Source organism: Diorhabda carinulata, chromosome 2 (assembly GCF_026250575.1).
Source record: "Diorhabda carinulata isolate Delta chromosome 2, icDioCari1.1, whole genome shotgun sequence".
Taxonomy (NCBI): domain Eukaryota; kingdom Metazoa; phylum Arthropoda; class Insecta; order Coleoptera; family Chrysomelidae; genus Diorhabda; species Diorhabda carinulata.
In genome coordinates, this window is record NC_079461.1 from 25,054,933 (window position 1) to 25,076,925 (window position 21,993).

The 21,993-nt window shown below is 31.2% G+C and overlaps 1 protein-coding gene across 2 annotated transcripts in view; it reads left to right on the forward strand.

The window, feature by feature from the left end:
* The first annotated feature begins 1,449 nt into the window (after positions 1-1,449).
* LOC130904017 (somatomedin-B and thrombospondin type-1 domain-containing protein) overlaps positions 1,450-21,993 on the forward strand; it is a 205,882-nt gene continuing 185,338 nt past the window's right edge. Inside the window, exon 1 of one of the 2 annotated variants that reach the window (XM_057816512.1) lies at positions 1,450-1,881. In XM_057816512.1, the coding sequence (XP_057672495.1) occupies positions 1,641-1,881 (241 nt within the window). In that variant the 5' untranslated portion in view covers positions 1,450-1,640. The remainder of the gene's footprint in view (positions 1,882-21,993) is intronic. The other variant, XM_057816511.1, reaches the window with a different exon arrangement.

A 21,993-nucleotide genomic window follows, 5' to 3' on the forward strand; every position in this document is an offset into this window, starting at 1 on the left:
GATTTTTCGGAAAATGATATTCTCTCCAAGGGTTTTCTAGTACCGAAATCCCGAACATTTTCCGTATTTTATCCTTCGTTTTTAGTTTACCTAGATTAAACTGTTCCGTGGAAAGGATTTTTTCACAGGTGGCACTGAAGTGGCTTGATGTAAGAAATAAATGTACTTCTAATTTGATAAAAAGCGAGTTGATGACCGCTTTTAATTACTATTATAATTGTATTGATTTTTAAAATTATGTTAAAACCCACCAAAATATGTTAAAACTGACTTGCTCCTCAGATAAATATAAAAAAATAAAGAATGTCACTATATAATTTTGTTTTTTATTTGTCCCTGGTAAAAAACTAAATTTACGTATTTTTTTTGCCTTAGCCTATTTAAGCATTTGCCTCTTATAGGCAATAAACGCCAACACATTCTAAATTCATCTTTAAAAATGTCAAACTCACGTCAAACTTTATGATGGTTATGTCAGATTTGACAGATTTATATCATTGTTGCCATATCTCAAAACTTAAGGTCTATAAAATCATTGCACGAAAATGTTCGCGTTTAAATTCCATGTTTTGACCAAGATGAATGTATCAATTATCTGTAAAACTATAACAACAGTTATACGATTTCTGAGTACGTTTACCATTAAAAATGTGAAAGTCACATCAAAATTTATGATGGCAATGTCAGATTTGACATATTTACATCAGTGTTGCCATATTTCAACACTTAAGTAGTGGCACTCGTATGACCAGAACAATTTGTTGTTAAAACAATTTACCGGACATTACGCAGAGATTATGAATGGAGCTGTTGAATTATGGAGGCATATCAGTTAAGAAATTATGAAGATTCATACGCAAGTTAGATGTAGAGGAAGAAATATTAACTATTAATTAACCTTTGATTGGATTTGTTTATTTTTGTCGCGATAATTTAACGTCCTATTAGTTTTTACATTGGATTTTAGACGAAACGACCTTACGTATATGTTTTATCCTTGTATATTCTTCTTAAGAGCCTTTATGTTTCGGTCTCTAAGGTTTTCTTACGTTTCTTTAGGTTAAAGATACTAATAGGGACCAATACTTTTGAAAGCTCGTGTGTTATGTGGAAAAATGAATCAATACGATGTCACCGGATTAAGAGAGAGTTGATCAAAAAGCTTTGAAATTTCAAAGTTCAATTGCGAAATTACTTTTCTTCGTCTACGTAGCTTCACAATATTTTTTCTTACGATCAAATCACGACGATGAAATGTTTGTGCGTGTTAAATATCCGGTTGTTGATCTTGACATTAGTCCTCAACGACCGGCACGCGACCAAAATATAATAATAGGTGCAACAAACCCTAAAAAAATCCAGCCACACGGATAGCGGGCCGCAGGCAAGTGCATTATACTTCTTTCTATTCCTGTCCTACCGTTGAAACTGCACTCCCACGTTTCCACTAACTGCTCAGAAATTCCTGCAGCCACAAGCTGCTCTCGGTTCTTTTCTGTGTTCATCGCTTTTCGCATTCCAGTTTCAACCGAAGACCGGTTAGCAACGAGCGAGAATTTATCATCCCGCCGTAATTTGAAATTCACGCGTGTTTATTTTTCGAAAATAATAACATTAATTATATATAGAATTAAATCTGAATGGTAGATAAAATGTATTTTACCTTCGTTTTTTTAATTTTTACGCGTTTTTTGAGTGCTGTAATTTGTGGAAGTTGCCATGAAGCAAAACTGTGTTGTACAGGGAGAGATTCTTCCTGTGTGGTACAAAAAGCTCCTGTTAATGCAATTATAGAGGACCTTAACGATAAGCCGTGTTATTGTGATCACGCCTGTTTGAAATTGGGAGATTGCTGTTCAGATTTCAAAGATGCTTGCGGAGGTTTGTTTTATTTACATTTATTTTTTCAAGATTGATTGGAACATTATTTTTTTTTATCAAAATTTATAGGACTCAAAAGGTTCGTAAATTATTTTCTGTTGATCATTTTTGCATATACAGAGCGCGGCTAGATTACGGAACAAATCCATTATTACTTTTTACAAAAACCTTGAGAAATGTAGATTAAAAATTTGCGATTTTTTAAAAATATCTGCGAAAATGATAAAATGAATAAAGTATCTGGCGATTGTCAACATAAAAGACATTATTCTGCAAGACGACAATACAAGACGCACCTTAGAAAAATCAATCAATTGGGGTGGAAGGTATCGATATCTATATCGCTCTCTTCGATTTCCATTTATTCAGATTACTACAAAATTATCTTGGATAATTTCCAAAATATTTTACTCAAAAACAAAATGATCTTTATCGATTCAACAGTGAAGCATTGTTCACTAGATGGTAAAATGTTAATAAAAATAATGATTACATTATTGATTAAAAAATAAGAAATTTGTTCATTTGAATCTAGTTTAAGGAAGTGACAGTATTTTTCGGTCTCCCTTTGTATTACAAACAGATTTATCCGAACTGTAAACCAAGGCTAAAAACCTTTGAAAATGGTAAAAAGTGAAAGAAAATTGTAGTAGGATGAAATTCATTGGAAACGGAAGAGAACATAAAAATGGAAGAAAAAATAATTTATGAGTGGTCTGATGTCGGGATGTGGAAGGGGGAGAGTATTTAAGGGAAAAAAATTCAAATTCAGATATCTAAGTTTATTATTTTTATCATAAAAAATTATTTTTTCACGAAATTCGTAAAAAATTAAACCTTTTATGACGCAAATATACTGTAATTTATTTGATTTAAAATATTCATTTTTTATCTTCTTTTGACTTAATATCGGAAAAGCAACATCTTTCAATGGAAACTTCTCACATTACAACATTGGCTTTTTTAAAAAAGTGGGTGGGCTTTTCATTGAAATATTTACTTTCTTTTTAAAAAATCATTATGAACAATTTTTAGCCGTTTACACTTTGATTACCAGAAAACGTGTGATTCCAAAATTAGGTTGCTTTTTTGCTATTAAGTCAAAATAAGATAAAAAACAAATATTTGAAATTAAAAAAATTACAGTGTGTTTGAGATATGAAAAGGAAATTTTTCAACGAATTCCGTGAAAAAACCGTTTTTTTTCAAGAAAAATAAAAAGCAAAAACTTGATATATGATACATTAATTTTGAGATTATGTAAAAAAAGTGTGGAGACATAAGTTTTAATTTTTTTTATTAGCTACAACTTTGCTTTTTTCTATAGAATTTGCAGTTTTGCAGCAAAATTCGAATTCGAAATTTTTTAAAAATCATTATGTTCAATTTGTAGCCATTAATTGAAATTTAATTCAACTGAAAACTCAAAAAACGTGAAATTCCATTTTGAATTGATAAACATAAGTAATTAAAGTATGAAATTTTAATGAATAGCTAAAAATTATATTTATATAATGATTTGAAAGCAATTTTATTTTATTTTTATTTTTATTTCGAAATTTTTTAGCTTTTTTTACAAAGCCGATATTTTGACGTGAGTGTTTTCGGTAAAAAATTAGGATGCTTTTCCGATATTAAGTCTAACTAAGGTAAAAAAATATTTGATATCTAAAAAATTACAATGTGATTCAGACATGAAATGGAAAGGTTTCACCGGATTTCGTTAAAAAAACATTTTTTTTAAAAAAAGTAAAAACTTGGTATTTGACTTATTCACATAAATTTTGAGGTTATATAAAAAAAGTGTGGAGACATAAGTTTTAATTTTTTTATTAGCTACAACTTTGCTTTTTTCTATAGAATTTGCAGTTTTGCAGCAAAATTCGAATTCGAAATTTTTTAAAAATCATTATATTCAATTTGTAGCCATTAATTGAAATTTAATTCAACTGAAAACTCAAAAAACGTGAAATTCCATTTTGAATTGATAAACATAAGTAATTAAAGTATGAAATTTTAATGAATAGCTAAAAATTATATTTATATAATGATTTGAAAGCAATTTTATTTTATTTTTATTTTTATTTCGAAATTTTTTAGCTTTTTTTACAAAGCCGATATTTTGACGTGAGTGTTTTCGGTAAAAAATTAGGATGCTTTTCTGATATTAAGTCTAACTAAGGTAAAAAAATATTTGATATCTAAAAAATTACAATGTGATTCAGACATGAAATGGAAAGGTTTCACCGGATTTCGTTAAAAAAACATTTTTTTTAAAAAAAGTAAAAACTTGGTATTTGACTTATTCACATAAATTTTGAGGTTATATAAAAAAAGTGTGGAGACATAAGTTTTAATTTTTTTATTACCTACAACTTTGCTTTTTCCTATAGAATTTGCAGTTTTGCAGCAAAATTCGAATCTAAATTTTTTAAAAATCATTATATTCAATTTTTAGCCATTAATTAAAATTTAATTCAACTCAAAACTCAAAAAACGTGAAATTCCATTTTTAATTGATAAACATAAGTATGAAATTTTAATTAATAGCTAAAATTATAGTTATATCTATAATGATTTGAAAATATTTTTCGAATTCGAAATTTTTTAGCCTTTAGTCTATACTTTTTTTACAAAGCCGATATTTTGACGTGAGTATTTTCGGTAAAAAATAGGATGCTTTTCTGATATTAAGTCTAAATAAGGTAAAAAAAATATTTGATATCAAAAAAATTACAATTGTCTTTTAGACATGAAATGAAAAGTTTTCACTGAATTTCGTTGAAAAAACATTTTTTTTAAAAAAAGCAAAAACTTGGTATTTGACTTATTTACATAAATTTTGAGGTTATGTAAAAAAAGTGTGGAGACATAAGTTTCAATTCTTTTTATTACCTACAACTTTGCTTTTTTCTATAGAACTCTCTCTGTCTAGTTGTGCCGCAAATTGAGATAAACTGTTTTCTCCCTCAAAAACTCCCCCCTTCCACTTCCCGACTCCAGTTTGTTATATTCTCTTCCTTTTCCAATGGGTTTCATCCTACTATCATTCTTTTTTTGGTCTTTAAAATTACAACCTGGTCTAATTTTCGAATTTATAAAAGACGAAAGGGTGATTGTAGTCTTTGATGTAATCAAATTTGTAAACTAATACATGAACCGACGACGTGCATCATTTTTTATGTTGTATTCATTGTTTTTCTGAATAATATTACCATTAAATTTCCATATTGTAGAATTTGTTTTTTCAATATTCCTCATTGGATGAAAATTAATGTCTTATCGATTTCTGAACATTAAAAAATTACTTGACTTCTCATTTTTTTTAATGAAACATGACTCATATAGACACTATAGAAGTAACGCTGCGATAAAGAATTCTCAATTATTATATTTTCAAATTATATCATTCTAACGTTTCTTATCAATCGTTTTTATCTTTTTAAGATTAAGAATGAAAATGTTTGGATATTGCATTGTGTCATGGTCATTTACACGAGTATTTAATAACAGGCAAAATTATAAATCAAATAATAACACTGACAATATATTCAACAGTTCATTAGTAACGATTAGAAATGGTTATGATTCATTTTTAACAAAGAAGTTTTCAATGAATAAACAGAATAACAACAATAATAGTCCAGTGAGTTAAGTTATAATGAATACTAAGCAGTGAAAAGTTTATTACAGTATCGAAAGTTTCGATTTATCTTCATCCTCAAAATAGGCCTTCACGTAAGCGATAACGTTATCTTCCGATGAAAATCTATCTCCTGCAAGGATTAGGAAGCAGTAAAGAATCGCTGGGGGTCAGATCTGGTATATATGATGATGGTCATCATTCTTCATCATCATCATTTTTCAAATGTGGCTGTTTTTTTGTAATTTCTCCTTTAATCTTATTAAGCAAACACTCCCATTATTGTTTCAATTTTGTTAAGATAGCCGATGAACATAAGCCTAGACTGTACCAAATAATAGTTTCCGCCACCAATGAAACCGTCCTTGCCATTTTCGGAGTAGATTCGCCTTTTTGCGATCTACTGACTTGACTGTTTTTTCGTTTCAGCAGTATAGTTATGAATTAAGACAAAAAATTCGACTTATTTTGCTCAAACAGCGTTAATAAAGCCTAGGAAATATTCATTCGAATACGCGCTTGGTCCAAAGTGAGCAAACATACTACACAACGCGCGGTTAGTTTACGTGTTCATAATTCGTCAATCAGTGATTCCAACGGTCGCATAGTACTATTAGAGGAAGAGCCAGTGACAAATTTTAGGTGGTCATTTCAAAAGTCACGAAACTTTCTACAGTAAATCCTCTATACCTACTGAAAATGAAAAGGCCACTCCTGACAGCCCTGTGTGGTCGGGGTAGACTACCTAAAAATTTTAAGAAGGGTAAGAAATAAGATTCATTTTAGTTAAAGGTATAAGTCATCAAATTTTAGGAAATTACTTCCGACAGTATTTTGTCTTCATGGAATTTTTGCCAGAGCATTTACATTTCTCCTAATTGGAACGCTATAAATATTTATAAAAAAAAATCCATTTTTATCAATTCATCAGTTTTCAAATTTTAACAGAATAAATAAAATAAATAAACAATTGAGGTAATTATACACTTTCACGATTACCTGATTTTTTGGCTCTAGAAAATCGAAAAATGGATGGATTTTAATGATCTTGGTCTCAAAATGTTCCATTTTACGGCGAATTTATAAAAAAAATTAGTAGAAATAGCTGGAATGAAAATTTCTCATAGTTTTACTGTTTTAAATCGTAAAAAAACGGTTTTGCAAAATAATCCTTTACAAAAAATTATGGTAATTATACATTTTCGCGGTCACCTGGTTTTTTTGTTAGGTTAGGTTAGGTTAGGTTGGCTCTAGAAAATCAAAAAATGGATGGATTTTAATGATCTTGGTCTCAAAATGTTCCATTTTACGGCGGATTTATAAAACAAAAATACGAAAATTAAAAAAAATAAATATTTTTTACAGTTTCATGACTTTAAATGCAAAAAAATGACTTTCTACATATAATCCTTCGTAACTGTTTCTGACGTCGTGGAATCAAGTTCGTATATTTTTTTTCGCAATTTACATAAAAAAATATTTTGAAAAAAAAAGTTTTTCTACTATTTAAGGTTTAAAACTATTAAAAATCGCAAATTCAGCCACTACCCCCGTGTTTTTCATAAATTCGTCGTAAAATGGAACATTTTGAGACCAAAATTATGAAATTTATCTATTTTTCGATTTTTAATGGTCCAAAAACTATTAACATTGAAGAATATAGTACGAAACTATTCACGAAAATTGATTGTTTTTCATCGATTTCATTTTAAGCTATAAAAACTGAAAAAATTGGATTTTTTTTAAATTGTTTATTAATTTATGTAGAATACAAAAAAAATATAAGAACTTTATCTGATAATGAGATAATTTTTTGTAAAGGATTATTTTGCAAAGCCGTTTTTTTTACGATTTAAAACAGTAAAATTATGAGAAATTTTCATTTCAGGTATTTCTACTAATTTTTTTTATAAATTCGCCGTAAAATGGAACATTTTGAGACCAAGATCATTAAAATCCATCCATTTTTCGATTTTCTAGAGCCAAAAAACCAGGTGACCGTGAAAGTATATAATTACCACAATTGATAATATATAAAATGCTAGAACGAAATTCCATCAACAACAGTCTGCCAGAGCGAAAAACGTGTCCGTGCGAGTGCAAGTAAGACAAAACATCACTTTTCAAAGATTTTTCTGTACCTTTGACACAGATATTCTCTAGGATACCTACTGTGGGAAAAATATTAAAACGCATTATATTCTCTATATTCTTTTCTTTTAGGGGTGACAATTCGTAGATGGTCTATTGATGTTAACTGTACCCGTGACGTACTTTTATATTTCTTAATTTACATTTCAAACGTCCTTACATTGGTATGAATAAAAAGGAGGGATCCTCTAACGGTTTGGGGTGTTGCATACGATTCAACATTTTTGGGGTGCAGTTCAGTTTTACTCGGGCGTCGATCTTGCTATCAGATTAAATATTTTATACTAAAGTATTGCAAAAAAAATTTTTTTGTTGAAGATTGCAAATCAACACATCTAGAAATATACCTCACGATACTTTAAAATTGTCTTAACACGAATACATTTTTATAAATATTCATAGTGTTTTGTCAACTAGAATAAATCTTATTTCTTATCCTCCATAAAATTTTTGGATAGTTTACCCGACCACACAGGCCTGCCAGAAGTGGCTTTTCATTTACAGAAGGTATAGAGGATTTATTGTAGAAAGTTTCGTGACTTTTGAAATGACCACCTGAAATAGGTCACTGGCTCTTGGTCTATATTTGGTGAATTTTTTCGATGATATCGCTGGTTGTCGCAGTTTGTGAGCGTCCTCTAGAAGCTCAGCAGCTCAAAATTTCACGGTTGTAAATGATGGTTTAGAGTCTCATGGCTTACAAAAGAGAATATTTAATGACAGCGCTATATTCAATTTTCTCCATTTTCAGAAAAATCTTCATAACAACTCACTTACACGATTGAACACACTGTTTACACACTACACTACATAGTGTGTTCAGTATGAATATCACCAACGATTTCAAAAATTTCCACTTATACGATTGTAAAACAGAATGGATGTCATTTTAGTAATAATCCACGGAGGACGATCGCAATGTATTTTTCGAGCTGCCTCACTAGAATGCATCATTGTTGCCAATGTCTGGTTTTTGGAATTTTTACCGCAGAATGCTGTGATCGTATTTATATGTTAATGGTTAAAAGAATTGAAAATTTTTTGAATAATAGTTATTATCGTTGTTTTTATTATAATTTGACATAAAGTAGAATTTGAAATTGACTAAAAAACATTTGAAAAAATTTAAGTTTGAATAGCATATATCTTTTTCTCATCAATTCTTTAGTACCATTGGCCGTTTTTATTTTATCACTTTTGATATCTTCCTCATCGAAGTGCAGTTGACAAACAAAATTTTTCTTTGAAATTAGTTTTCGATTTAGTCCAAATTTTAATAGATCTTTATAAAAAAATGAACATGAGCTTTGCAATTCATTTCAATCCATGTACTGCGTATACAGGTTGTTTCAAACACAACTTATCCCGTTTCGGTCATACGATTTTAATCCATTGCATTACACAGTTTGGTCGTATCTTAAAGAAAAAGTTTATGCTACAGAGGTAAATTCAACTCAAGAATTGAAAGACAGATTTTAACGTCACTGTAATGACTCCCAACCGTTTAAAAGATAAAGGCAGTTTAAAAAAAAAGAATCGATATGTATATGGGTGATTCCGTTCTAACTGTGATTTTTTGTATTCAAAATTTCAAGATTTTAAAATTTAACTTTTCTAACTTTTTTATGCATATTATTCATCTATTTTACTGTAAAAATAAAACTCTAAGAGGAATTTACTACAACTTCAAAGTATCACGAGCAAGACACAAATGTCGGATTTTGAGTTCCACGGTACTGACTCATTTATCCACGGTACTGACATGGTAACTTAAGATTTTAAACAACAAGTGCATCAATTTTCCTCAGTTTGATCATAAACATTAGAATTTATAAGGTAATTAGTTTAAATCATTTGTTACGACAAAAAAAATTAATAATTTATCGGTAAATTCTAGGAATGGACATGACACGGTACTGACATTCAAGTGATGTAGTATAAGTTTTCTTTAAGTGGCAAGTTATATTGTATAAAAATAATGTTTAAATATCTTAAGAATTATTCAATTAACACAAAATTTTTATTAATTGATTATTAATTAATGACTAGTACAAAAAAACAATACAGGACATTGAATATCACAGTTATAATGGAATCACCCATATTCGTGAAAACGGAAGATATTTTGAACACCTACTTAAATTGAATTCTATTATATGTTATTAGCCTTTTTTTTAAATTTTCATCTTGTGATTTTTTGTTTTATTAATACATTTATCATTACTTCATACCAGCATCGGTTATTACTTCATAATTTTCAAATCAAAATATTCCGAAAACGGTTCACAGTATCGAGTTTTATCAAGAGTATGTTTTTGGTGTAAAATTAAATGATGTTCAAGGTCACTTGAAATTTTGCTTAATAAATCTAATATTTAAAAAGTTATGTTCATTACTACTAGGTACGCACCGTGTAATTAGCGCCATCTATGAGAGTCAGACAAAAAAATTCATTGGATGTATCAGATTCCAAAACATATTCAAAACAAAAATCGTAAAAAATGTGTTACGAAAGTTTTTTTCAGTTTTCTATCTATCCTAAAGTTTTCTGTCTATCCTATCACATTTTTTTGAAACACCCTGTATGTAATTATTTAATGATCAAAGTAGGCAAAACAATTTGATTTTTTATTTTGAAATAACACCTAACTTGTAGATGAACATTAAAATCCACTTGCTCAGTTTATGATAATTTAAATAAATATCTTAAAAAAATAGTCAAAGATTTTTGAGCTAATTAATAAAAAATATGATTATCTGCTTATGTTTATCATTTTATCGCTTAATTAAAATATTTCAATTGATAGTTTATTAAAAATGAAAAAAATTATGTTACTAGTGACACAGAAAATAATCATGTATATCTGATACCCAATTTGTTACGGTTATTACGATCACTTGCAATGCCATTTATGTAGCCATCAACTACACAATGATTTAAACTTATTTATTACTACTAAACAATAACAAATAGACGCCATTTGCTGGACATTAGCGAACGTAGCGTATCCCTGGCGACATATTTACGAAAATTATGTATCCTCCGGTTTACCGGACGCCATAAGTGTCGAAAGCCCCATTGCGATCGTCCTCTTTCCTATCTAGTCTTCGAGTAAGAGTCTCCCAACGTATGCGCAAATATATTTCCCAACTTGTATTCACAACTAACATCTTCAAGTTTGGATCGGTAATTTCTCAGAGAACCCTCGTATCACAATGCCGATAGATTTCTGCTTCATTATACTTTTCCAGTGGGAGGTATAAAATTTCTCATACTTTCAGCGTCTTAAAACGAAATATCCTGGAATACAATTTATTTGTGAGCCCAAACTAGATGCTATTATCAAGCATCTACTTAAAATTGTTAAATTGTTTGATCTTGTCTAAATTATTTTGTTACTGAACTTAGTAAGTGTAAGGAATTTGAAAAGTTTTTTAATAACGGATATAATTGAAATTTATTGCTTATTACCTATACTTATTTTCTTCATTGGAAACTTTTTCCCTGGCTCTGGATGAATCGTCAAATACAGCGTGTTTGATAAATTTGAACTCTATCATTTGACAAACGAATCAATTGAAAATAAAAAAAAAATGTTGAAAGGATGTCAGGGCGAATGCATTTTCGAAAAAATTGGTATTACAGGGCACAAAACACCATACAACTACTGCTAAATAATAAATAAAGATGATCAGAACAATGTTTTTTAATGGTGTGATAAACACAAGAGGAATTCGATATACGGAAGCAAAGTTTCTTGTAGCCAATTGTGTTGAACAATATTTTTATTTTTAACGCAGTCATTTAGAAGTATTATGCCGACGTGCAATTTTAAAATGAATCTTAAGAAGAGTAAGGAATCATTAAATTTTGATTCTAGTATAATATTGCTATACTAAGCAATAAGAGGATGGTCCCAGAAGGCCAGAAGTACCTGGCCCAACAAAGAAAACACAAAAATTTTGGAAAAAAATATATATTCATTTTCAACGTAATCTCCTTTTAGCTTCATACAACTTTTCCCAACGATGTTCAATAAGTTCGATAGCCTTTTTATAATAGGAATCATCAATCTCCTCCAAATTGCCATTAATTGTGCTAGTTGGTGCATTGTCTTAATGAACCAACATTTTCTTCTTAGCCAAATGGGGCCGTTTTTCTTGATTTCTTCGCTCAAACGTTGCAATAAGTTCGCATATTACTCGCCGTTGATAGTTTTCCGTTTTACAAGATAGTCAATAAAAATTATGCCACGCGCATCCCAAAAAACTGACGTTATGATCTTGCCTGCAGATTGATCGGTCTTTGCCTTCATTGTAGTCGGTTCTCCCTTTTCACTCCCTCGCTTTGATGATTCTTTTGTTTCGGGTATGAAATGATGAATCGACGTTTTATCCATGGTTATGAAATGGAGCAAAAATTTGGCTTTATTTCTGTGAAACATTGCCAAACACTCGATGGTAACATCTTCATGACGCTGTTTTTGTTCCATTGTGAGCAAACAGGGCACCAATCTTGTGCACAGCTTTCTCATCAAATTTCCAGTTAATATGCGTGCTAGCTCGCGTACTTTCAGTGGACGATTTTCTTCAATATTTCTATAGTCGTTTGGTCGACCACTGCGATGCTGGTCTTCGCAGATCGTGCGGCCTCATTTAAACTCCGCTACCAATATTTTACTGTTGATAACGATGGAGACCCAGAGAAGAATCTAAATCAGCTTTTATATTGGTAGCGCTAAGGCCTATCAAATAAAAGTATTGTATAACATAAAAATGACCAATTTTTTTCATGTTTACAAATTCACTAAAAACGTTCACTATTGATGGCTGCCAAATAAATACTAAACAACGTGGCTTCTTCAAACTTGTCACATATCTTGCATAGATTGTGAACTTTCAAATACAGTGGTATTTTTCAAGAAACTACCGTCATCTCTAAGTCAGGCCAGGTACTTTTGGGACCATCCTGGTATTTCAGAAAGCTCTAAAAGGTAAACATTTCGTTTTTGTAAACATAAATTGCTTGCTATTATGCGGCTATAAAAATGTATCTTTCAATAAGATAATTAGAATAATCAATTGATATTTGCCATTTTTATGTGTGCTACTTCGAGAATTTTCCTCTCCAGACTTGAGACGAGATTCGACTTGTATCATAAGGAATTCAAGTTAGGCACCGATTAACAAACTAAGATATGAATGTCAGAGTTGTCGACATTTTTTGGTTATGCTATATGAGGATACACATTTGTTTATTGAATAATGTGTGGTTCGCAGACGAAAGTCCAAGGAACCTACTCACATTTTTGGTCTCGATAGACTGGACGTTATTTAAAAATCTCCGCACTGTGGCGGTGTCACGATATATTGTACAGTGTCAGTACACGTTATGATTGGTCTATATTTAATTGAAGATGATGATGACAAACCTGTTATTGTTACCTAGAAACATAATAGATGCGCCTTCTGTCCGGTTTCTTTCCGAGGTTATAATTTTATCTATTCGTCTCATTCTCCTGGAAGAATTAATTGATACAGCCCTGCTCAGAACTATTAATGATTCACGAAATAAGATCGTATCGTTTTTAGGAATATGCGGCAATCTGTGTTCTCGAATATGTGACAATCTGCGTGACCGTTATGAATAGTACCTGGAGCACACTTTGAATAAGTGCTTAAGAATGCAAAAAGCATTTGGTTTGTTTTCTTGGTTACATGTACATTCCCACGTCAATGAGTAAGCACCCTCATTATATGCTTAAATCTAAACTAAAATAAATTTGAATCTAGAGATATGACTAAAGTCATAGAACAATCATAGAACAATTCCCTACCAAGATCACTTGGTAGCAAACGTTTAACCCTGTGCACTTCGTTAGCTTCACTAGTGTTTAACTGGTTAGGATTTAATAGCATCTTTTCTCCGTATTTTAGGCGAAATGGATGGACTTTTAAGCTTTTGAAGAATTGCTGTGTTGAAAACTGCTGGTAAAGCCCTATAATTGTATGCCGTAGGTTCACCCAGGTTTTGTGGAATTTATATAATGATAGTTTGAATTAACGACTAAAAAGCCAGTAAATTTGCTTCAGCTTGATATTAAGTTGTTTACGCTTGGTAAATATATGTTTTTTCATGTGAGGTGTTTGTCTAAATGTATCCCAAGGGATTTAAGATCCTAATTTTGCAGAAGCGTATAAATATTGCTCGCACGTTTGAAGCTAGGCTCCCAAGCTTACCCTGAAGATGCTCTAATTAATACAGAAGAGAGCAATTCGACTTAAGGGCGATCAAGAGTTTATCAGAAACTTGGACAGCTTAGAGCAAACAAGAAAGATCGCTTATCTGACTTTTTACACCGATATTACTTCGGTAAGTGCTCTTCCGAGCTGTCTAGCATAATCTAGTTTAGAGCAGTTTTAGCAGGACGGGCAGACATGGCTCATGAACACCAAGTTCGCCTGCAGACGCTGAGAGCTTTGATCAGCTACCAAGGCACGTCTTTCCCGATCACTATAACCTATAGACGTTCAAGATCAATATCCAGAGACATTTCCACACGACAGGCATAACTTGAATTACTTGAGTAAAAGGGCTTACACTCCTGTGCATGCTTTTTAGAATTCTACTATAACCGGACAGGATAGGTTTATATACCCCATATCGTAGACTTGTACGTAAAATTACCCCCTCCTTAGATGGAAGTTCCTCCTGGAACTCATGGATAGCCAGAACAGGATGCTTAAATCGGTAAGTGAACTCTCCTCCGGTCTCTTCGTATATAACCTCTAACATATTCCTGACGTCTTGCTACCGCCAGTACCACCAGGTACAAAATTTACCGTGAATCGTGTTTGATTATCAGCAACATGCCTGGAAAGATGGTTGCCAATGACACAATGTATACAAATTGTTTTGCAGCTGTTGCAAAAAATTTCCGGCACAGTAGGTGGCTAGAACTGGTTCTAATGTATTGTTGACCAACTTCCAGCCCCACTCTGTAGACTCTAACTGATAACCAAGCCACTCTTGAACTTGAATCTAACCAATATTTTCAGATAAGTAACGAGAGGTGTATGAGTTAAGGTGAGATTCTCGATTATGAATGACACATGACATCTTTGTATTTTTCTTGGATGAATCCAAGTCAATTTTATCTATAATATCATTATATTTTGCTTCACTATTTGTTGACTGATTGAATCAAATCAATTGTTTCCTAAATTACCTTTGTCTGCTCTCAAGATAGTCTTTGCGGGGATTAATGAAAACCTTTGGTTTGAGACAACCTAAGATATGGATGGGCCTTTTGCATACCTTACCAATCAACTGCTTCGTTTAAATAGGTGCTAAAAATGATTGGTGATAGACAATTTAACCTGGTCTTCTAAGACACCATCTCCATGTTTGAGACGGGTGATACTAACTGTATTTGAAGGAGGAGGAACCTGTAGACTACATCATCGCTGAGTGCCAAAAACTCACTTGTGCTATGTGCAAGCCTTACAGTTTGCCCAGTGATGTTAAAATATTCAACATAATTGTCTGATTGGCTTTTCCAAGGAAATCGAAGTTTTAGTGTGACTCGACTGGTCTATCTGGAGGCGTAACCGTTCATGACCGTCAACTGTGACAACTATGTTATAAGCCTTTTGTTGCTTTAAACTGATTTCTTTTGAAAATCCATTAACTCACCCAAAACGAGTACATTTTTCTCAAGTCCAATCAAAGATTTTGACTCTTTTTTAACAGTCATCAACTACAGCCATTTTTATATTGAAACTTAACAATTTTGAATTTACATATTCCAGTTCAAATTTATAGATAAAATTGGGCTACTCAGGACGTATTTTAAGGAAGGTCCTCATCGAAGAATCGTATTCTGGGAAGTTGAGTAAATAAGATGAATTCAATTGAAATTTCAATATTTGCTTAAGTCCCGTGTCGATCTTTGACTTAAATAGAATGGTTAATAGGGATAATTCAAAGGCTAGACGTATTCGTATTGTTATCGTTATGGATCTTTGTTTGTAGACAGAACAGAAAATCAAGTGGGTTGGTGAAGCTATCCCAAATTAGTGAACCTGGCGAGTGTTACCAAAAGAATATCATAAAAGCTCGTAAACCAGCGTACTTCGAAATTTATATTACACAAGATAGCGGTGGAAGTTTTAATATTTTAAAATTTTTCAACAAATATGTCAATATGGCATATAATTAAAAATATATCAAATACGCGAAAAACATTATTTTTATTAACATTTTTCTCTAAGTTATATTTCTTTAGACAACAACTCTTTGTATCTATTTATTCATTCTTATATTGATATTATGAAACTTATTATAAACATGCAGTGATTCTCCAAATAAATCTTGTCATTATATCCACCCAATGGTGATACAAAGTAGTGAAAATGGATCCGTACTTCTGAGCTATTTTGATGGCTTGAAATATCTACTAAGTTTTCGTTTAAAATATGGAAAATTGGTAAAACTTGCGCAGAAGTCTAGTTTCATGTCACACCGGCAAAGAAATATGAAATATGAAACTTTTATAATACAAAATAGGATATCAAATGAAAATAGTGATAATAGTTATTTGTATGCCAAGGACTGAAAGTGCTACTTTGTTGGACGAGTCTGAAAATTGAGAGGCGAGCGAAGCGAGACGAGCAACAAACTTTTTCAATACATTGAGGAAAGAAAATAAATAATAGAGAATTATAAACATTTTATTTATAATTTTTTCTGGTGACACCACTTCATAAAGAGCTCGTACTGTTTTTCGTACCTTGCACGAAATTTATCTGGCAACGAATTAAGAACGGCCGCATTCATTTAGACCAAACTTCGGATAAAACAAATAATTTCAGAAAATTAAAAAGTTAAGGTTATGCAAAATCATCGTAGTGAAACTGTCAACTGTCAATATTGATGTAGCTAGTCACATTTAAGGAAGTTAAAGTTGTCTATTCCAGAGCATTCTGAAAGTGTTTTGCAGTATGGAACTGTCACTTTCACTACATGGAACGCAACTTTCGGTATGTAAATGAATGCAGAACGAACACTTTCAGATAGGGTCGTCTAAAAAGTCAAATTCAAATAGATGTAGTACGTTGCAGAAATATAATATTAATTTACTTGTGAAAAAACTTATTCCTGCAAATTTTTAAAATTTCGTCCATTACTACCACTTTTCACATTTCAAAGTCGATTCGATAAAAGCCTTCTTTATCACAGTTATTCTTCTTTGCTCTTTTTATTCAGTCTTTCTAAATGTACCAGTCATCTTCTGTGCTTTGACAACTCCTAGATTCTTATATCTTATTATATTTTCACAAATAGAAAACTTATGATTATTGATATTAACTTATGCATCGTTAAATCGCTGTTGTCTATTTTACAACTTAGTCTCAATTTTTTTCGACATACTTTTGAAGAAGGTGCTTCAGCTTTTCTATTTCTAAGTCGAAGAAGTCTCCTGCCAATCCAATGAAAAAACGTATGATCTCTGCACTGTCTTCATCGTCGCTCTTGAAGCGTTTGCCACCTAAAAGTTTCTTTAGATTGGGGAAAAGGTGATAATTACTTTGAGCTAAAGTTAGGCTGTATGGGTGATGGGGTATAATAGTCTATATTTCTTCAAATCTCATGTGTTTGATGAGCGACGGTCGAGCGTTGTCATGAAGAAGCACATCTCTTTCACACAGCCGTCCTCTCTGCCGATTCTGGATTGCTCGTCGGAGGTTGGTCAATATTTTACAATATCTGTCTGAAAACATTGTCGTTCCATGTTGCACGAAATCGATTAGTATCAAATAAATATTTTATTAACTTTATGGTTATAATTTTAAGAGACAGAATTTATTATTTTAATACATAAATAGAATATCAAGATAGAAATGTCGTTTTTAACATTTTTTCAATAAAAAATTATTAATTACAAACAATTATCAAGGATTTCACTTAATTATTGATTACTTCAAAATACTTTCTATTTAAATTTCCAGTATCTTCCCAAAAATGCTCCATTATGATCTGCTATTTATCGAATAATCGAATTGTAGATATTTAATGGATCAGTTGTTTTTTTTTCAGTGATTTACGCTGGTAGGTTAAATGAATCTATTGTATTATGTAGCAAACGCTCCACGTCTGCAATTTCAAATGTTTCATTGCTGTCCATCACGTTTTTTCTTGATCTGTAGTCAAATAAACTCTAGAGAATTTAGCAATGATACGTTAGCAGTTCTAAAACTATAAAGCCTCGTCTATAAGTCAATATACTTGATATTACTGAATCGTATTTTGATGATTACTGTTGCGTAGATAAAACTATGGTTGATAGTCTAAATATCATTAAAATTAGATCTTGTTCATTTTACAGCTCTCTAATTAATAATAAACTTTTATAGATTTACGTCTACCAATTGTAGTATCTGTTTCTATGTATGTCTGCTTTCAACATTGCATTCAACTTCTTCATATCGCAGTGACGAAATTAACATATAATTATTGTCTTTATTCATTCATAAATAAATATTTAAACTCTCAAAAACAAATAAATAATTTAAATAAACTTAGTTGTGTTGATTTCGTTTGTAGCTCTTGAATACGAATATTTTTATAAGCAGATCTTACAAAGATCTTACTAGAAAAAGTCATGTGTTATCAAATTGGGCACGTAGGTCGGCTATCGTCTTCTGGCTCCTTATTGTTACAACAAAAGTTAAGATTTTTATGAATAATGTTAATAATGATTAAAGAAAATTTAGAATTATTACACTATTTGTTGTGAAGTTACTTTGCTAAGAAATTTCCCCGCATCACTATAAAATTATTTAAAATATTAGCTATAAGTTTTTTTTTATGAATATTACAGCCTAAAAAAGGTAAATACCCCACTTCAGCTACTCTTTCTAACATTTTATGCAAAGTGTCTATATTTAGGTTATCTGTGGCACAGTATATACTGATGTATATCTCGTATCCAATTTTCTTTGTTTATGACGATCTCTTTCAGGGCCACTTGTGCAGCCATAAACTAAATAACGATTTACCATTTACTTAATAATTCTCACAACAGTCGATAATTTAACAACTTATATATTTTTTAAGATGCTATTAAACAATAACAAATAGACTCCATTTGTCGGGCATTAGCGAATGCATCTTTACGAAAAGATGTAGGTATCTTCAGTTCATTAGACAAACTAACTGTGGAAACCCAATAGCGATCGTTCTAGCTTTCGTGGACGAAACGCTAATATATGATTCAAATTTAATAGGTTTCTATCATTAATATTTAATATTAAAATTAATCAAAACTATATTGATGAGTTAAACAGTTCCATTAATTCAAGGCAGTGTGTAAAATTTCCTAGGTATTAGGTAAAAGTGTAGCAATGTCTCAATATCTAGTTCCAAAAAGATTCTATGAATCTCCCACAAGTTCAGGTTTCTGAGATTTCCCTAATATGTTATATATATATTATATTCCTAGTGGTATATATCACTGATTTCTAATTAACACGCTTTTATTAGTTTCATCCGTATGCATGCTTGCCGAACACAAAACGTGTTTTTTGTGTTGGCCGTTTCTATAACAATCACCTAGTTATAACAAGAATAAAATTTTTATTTATAAGTATTTGTTAGCATAAACTTACATACAATCTATAATGGTTGATCTTTTTTTGTTTCTTCTGCTTAAATTCTATAAGATTTTCAATTGAAATTGTTTGTTTTTTATTTCACGTATATTGTAAATATTTAAATATAGCATTAAAAAAACTAATAAATAAGTTTCTTAGCGCGAATTCATTTCTCAGTTTTATAGCTGTTGATCTCTGTATAATATATACGTCAAAGTTTTAAACTGGAAAAAAATACTTTCATGGAGTAGGCAGTATTTGAAAGTAAAACTTAGAGTTTCCCTTTCCAAAGTCAGGAAATAAAATACAGTTTAAAAACACTTTTACAGTTAGTTATAACAAAACGTAAAAAGTGAAATAAGGTTTGAAAGAAAACACGCTTTTATCAATACTCAAACTGATGAGAAAATTGATGTCAGTATTATAAAACTGAATCGGTTTTGTTTAAAGGGGCGTAAGTCCAAGAAAGTAAACTTTCGGAAAACTAAAAAAACTTGTAATATTTTTAAAAAAATGAAAAAAATTCAATTTACAACAGGATTCAAAATTTTACACTTGTATCTTTATCCATAATTTAGTTATATAGCTCTAAAAACTACCGCTCTGTAAAAAAATCAAGTTGCAAGGAGATAAAAAACCATTAAATTTCAAGTAAAACCTGCCATTTTTATTGTAAGACAATGATTACAAATTATTAAAAAGATAGTGAAATTACTTAAATAAGTTTAAAAGAGAAAAAATCAAAGATGTAGATTTGAGGCCATATTTCTGATTTATGGATGATTGTTGGTTTCTTCAACCTCGACATCGTCGGTAATCTCTCGAGATCTGTCATTAATTGACCAGTCAAAAATTTCTTCGAAAAATCCCCGATGCTCGTTTGAATTGTACGCTTTCAGTTTTTTTAATATCTTCCATCTTTGCAGTTTTTATTGGCACTCAATCTTGGTAAGCCTTAACCGATAGTGGGGAGAGAGTATCTGCTTTTGTCTTAGCCAGTAAAAAGTTGTAATGAATAATACTATTTATTGCAGGGTAGACTTCAAAACATCCTTTTAACTTAGATTTATAAACGAACATAAAGAGGGTACCAATATGAAAGTACATTTTATCCTTCTTATCTGCGTTTTTTCCTTTTGTATCTTGTGATATACACGATTTTTTGTAAAAACTATTTTGTCATTTTTTGAAATCTAAAACTATGTCAGATGATGTAACCTCATGAACAGTGAACTTATTAAACCGTGATGAGTTTTGCAAAATTATGTCAGTTATTCCATGAATAAAAAATGCGGTCCTGTTTCTTTATAGCCTTAGATATTATTCCGAAATCCCTGCCCACAGAAGGAAACTGTGGCCGCGAACAGGGAAATACTGAATGACCTCCTGGAAACGACCTGAATCTGTCAGGTAAAAGCAGAACCTTGACATCGCTTGGTTTTTGTTTTGGCCTGAACAATTGTCGCAGACGAAGCTCAGTGTATTGGCTTGGTACTGATTTCTGGTATTCATTAATAAAAGAGCAAACCTCATTAGGGCTTTTTCGTTGTATCGTTATTCTTGAGATTGTGTATTCCAAAGCAATTAACTGACAACTGTCCCATATAGTATAATTCCTAATCGGAAATTTAAGGAATAAATACAGTTTTCATGTAATCAAATGCTTTCGACAAAATATGTTTTTCATCTTTACCTTCTTGTGACTGCCGCTTGTTTAGCTACATTATTTAAAGTAAGACTCTTAATTTTCACATTAAGTTTCTCACACTTACTACATACCTCAACTTGCGGGAGGCAATATGGATAATTGATATTGTCTCTATAATATTGCCGATAAAATGATTTGCTTACTATAGGCCTATGTTTTTGCATATACAACTTCCATATCATTTTAATATTTAGATCAGGTGATAAATAGTAGCTTTTCTCACTCTTGTAATGAGTCTAGAAATCAAACAACAGAATCCATAGAGGAAGTGGACTTTTTGAAAAAAACTCTTTTGGGCTTGCGCCCTTTTAAAATAAACCAAAACAATTAAAATGCTGATTTGACCCATTTCCACACGTGATAAAATCGTTCTTTTAACAAAAATCGATGTATTCTGATGTTTAGACTACAAAATCACCAAAACCTGAAAATCGAAAAAAATGGACTTACGCCCGTTTGAAAAAAAAAACCGATTCAACATGCTTTCTGTCTTGGGACTGTCCGAATGTTTTTTTGATTACTGAAAATTATTCATTAAGTAGAACCTCCATTTTAATTATTTCTTTCGTCCATTTTCTTAATAAGCTTTCTGTGGTAAGATGGATGGTTCGGTTCCACTCGACAAGACATAGTTTAACAGTCGGGTGACACGTCCTCACTTGTTCGACATTGTCGATCGACAGAGTCGAATGGTGTCGTTCGACATAGTGTGGACACAGCTTAAGATAGCTCACAGAAAGCTTCTAGCATATAATCAATAGATCTGGTTTTGATTCTTATTTCGAATCGTCCGTTTTCGAAAATTTCTCAAAGTAGATCTTTCTTTTCCTTTAGTTTTCCATTTTCCTATTCACCTAACACGATCAAAATGGTGATATCGGAGTTCTTGACTCAATTTCACTTGTTATAACTTTTTACTAGTTTCATTCCGAAATACAATTAGATAAAAATGTCA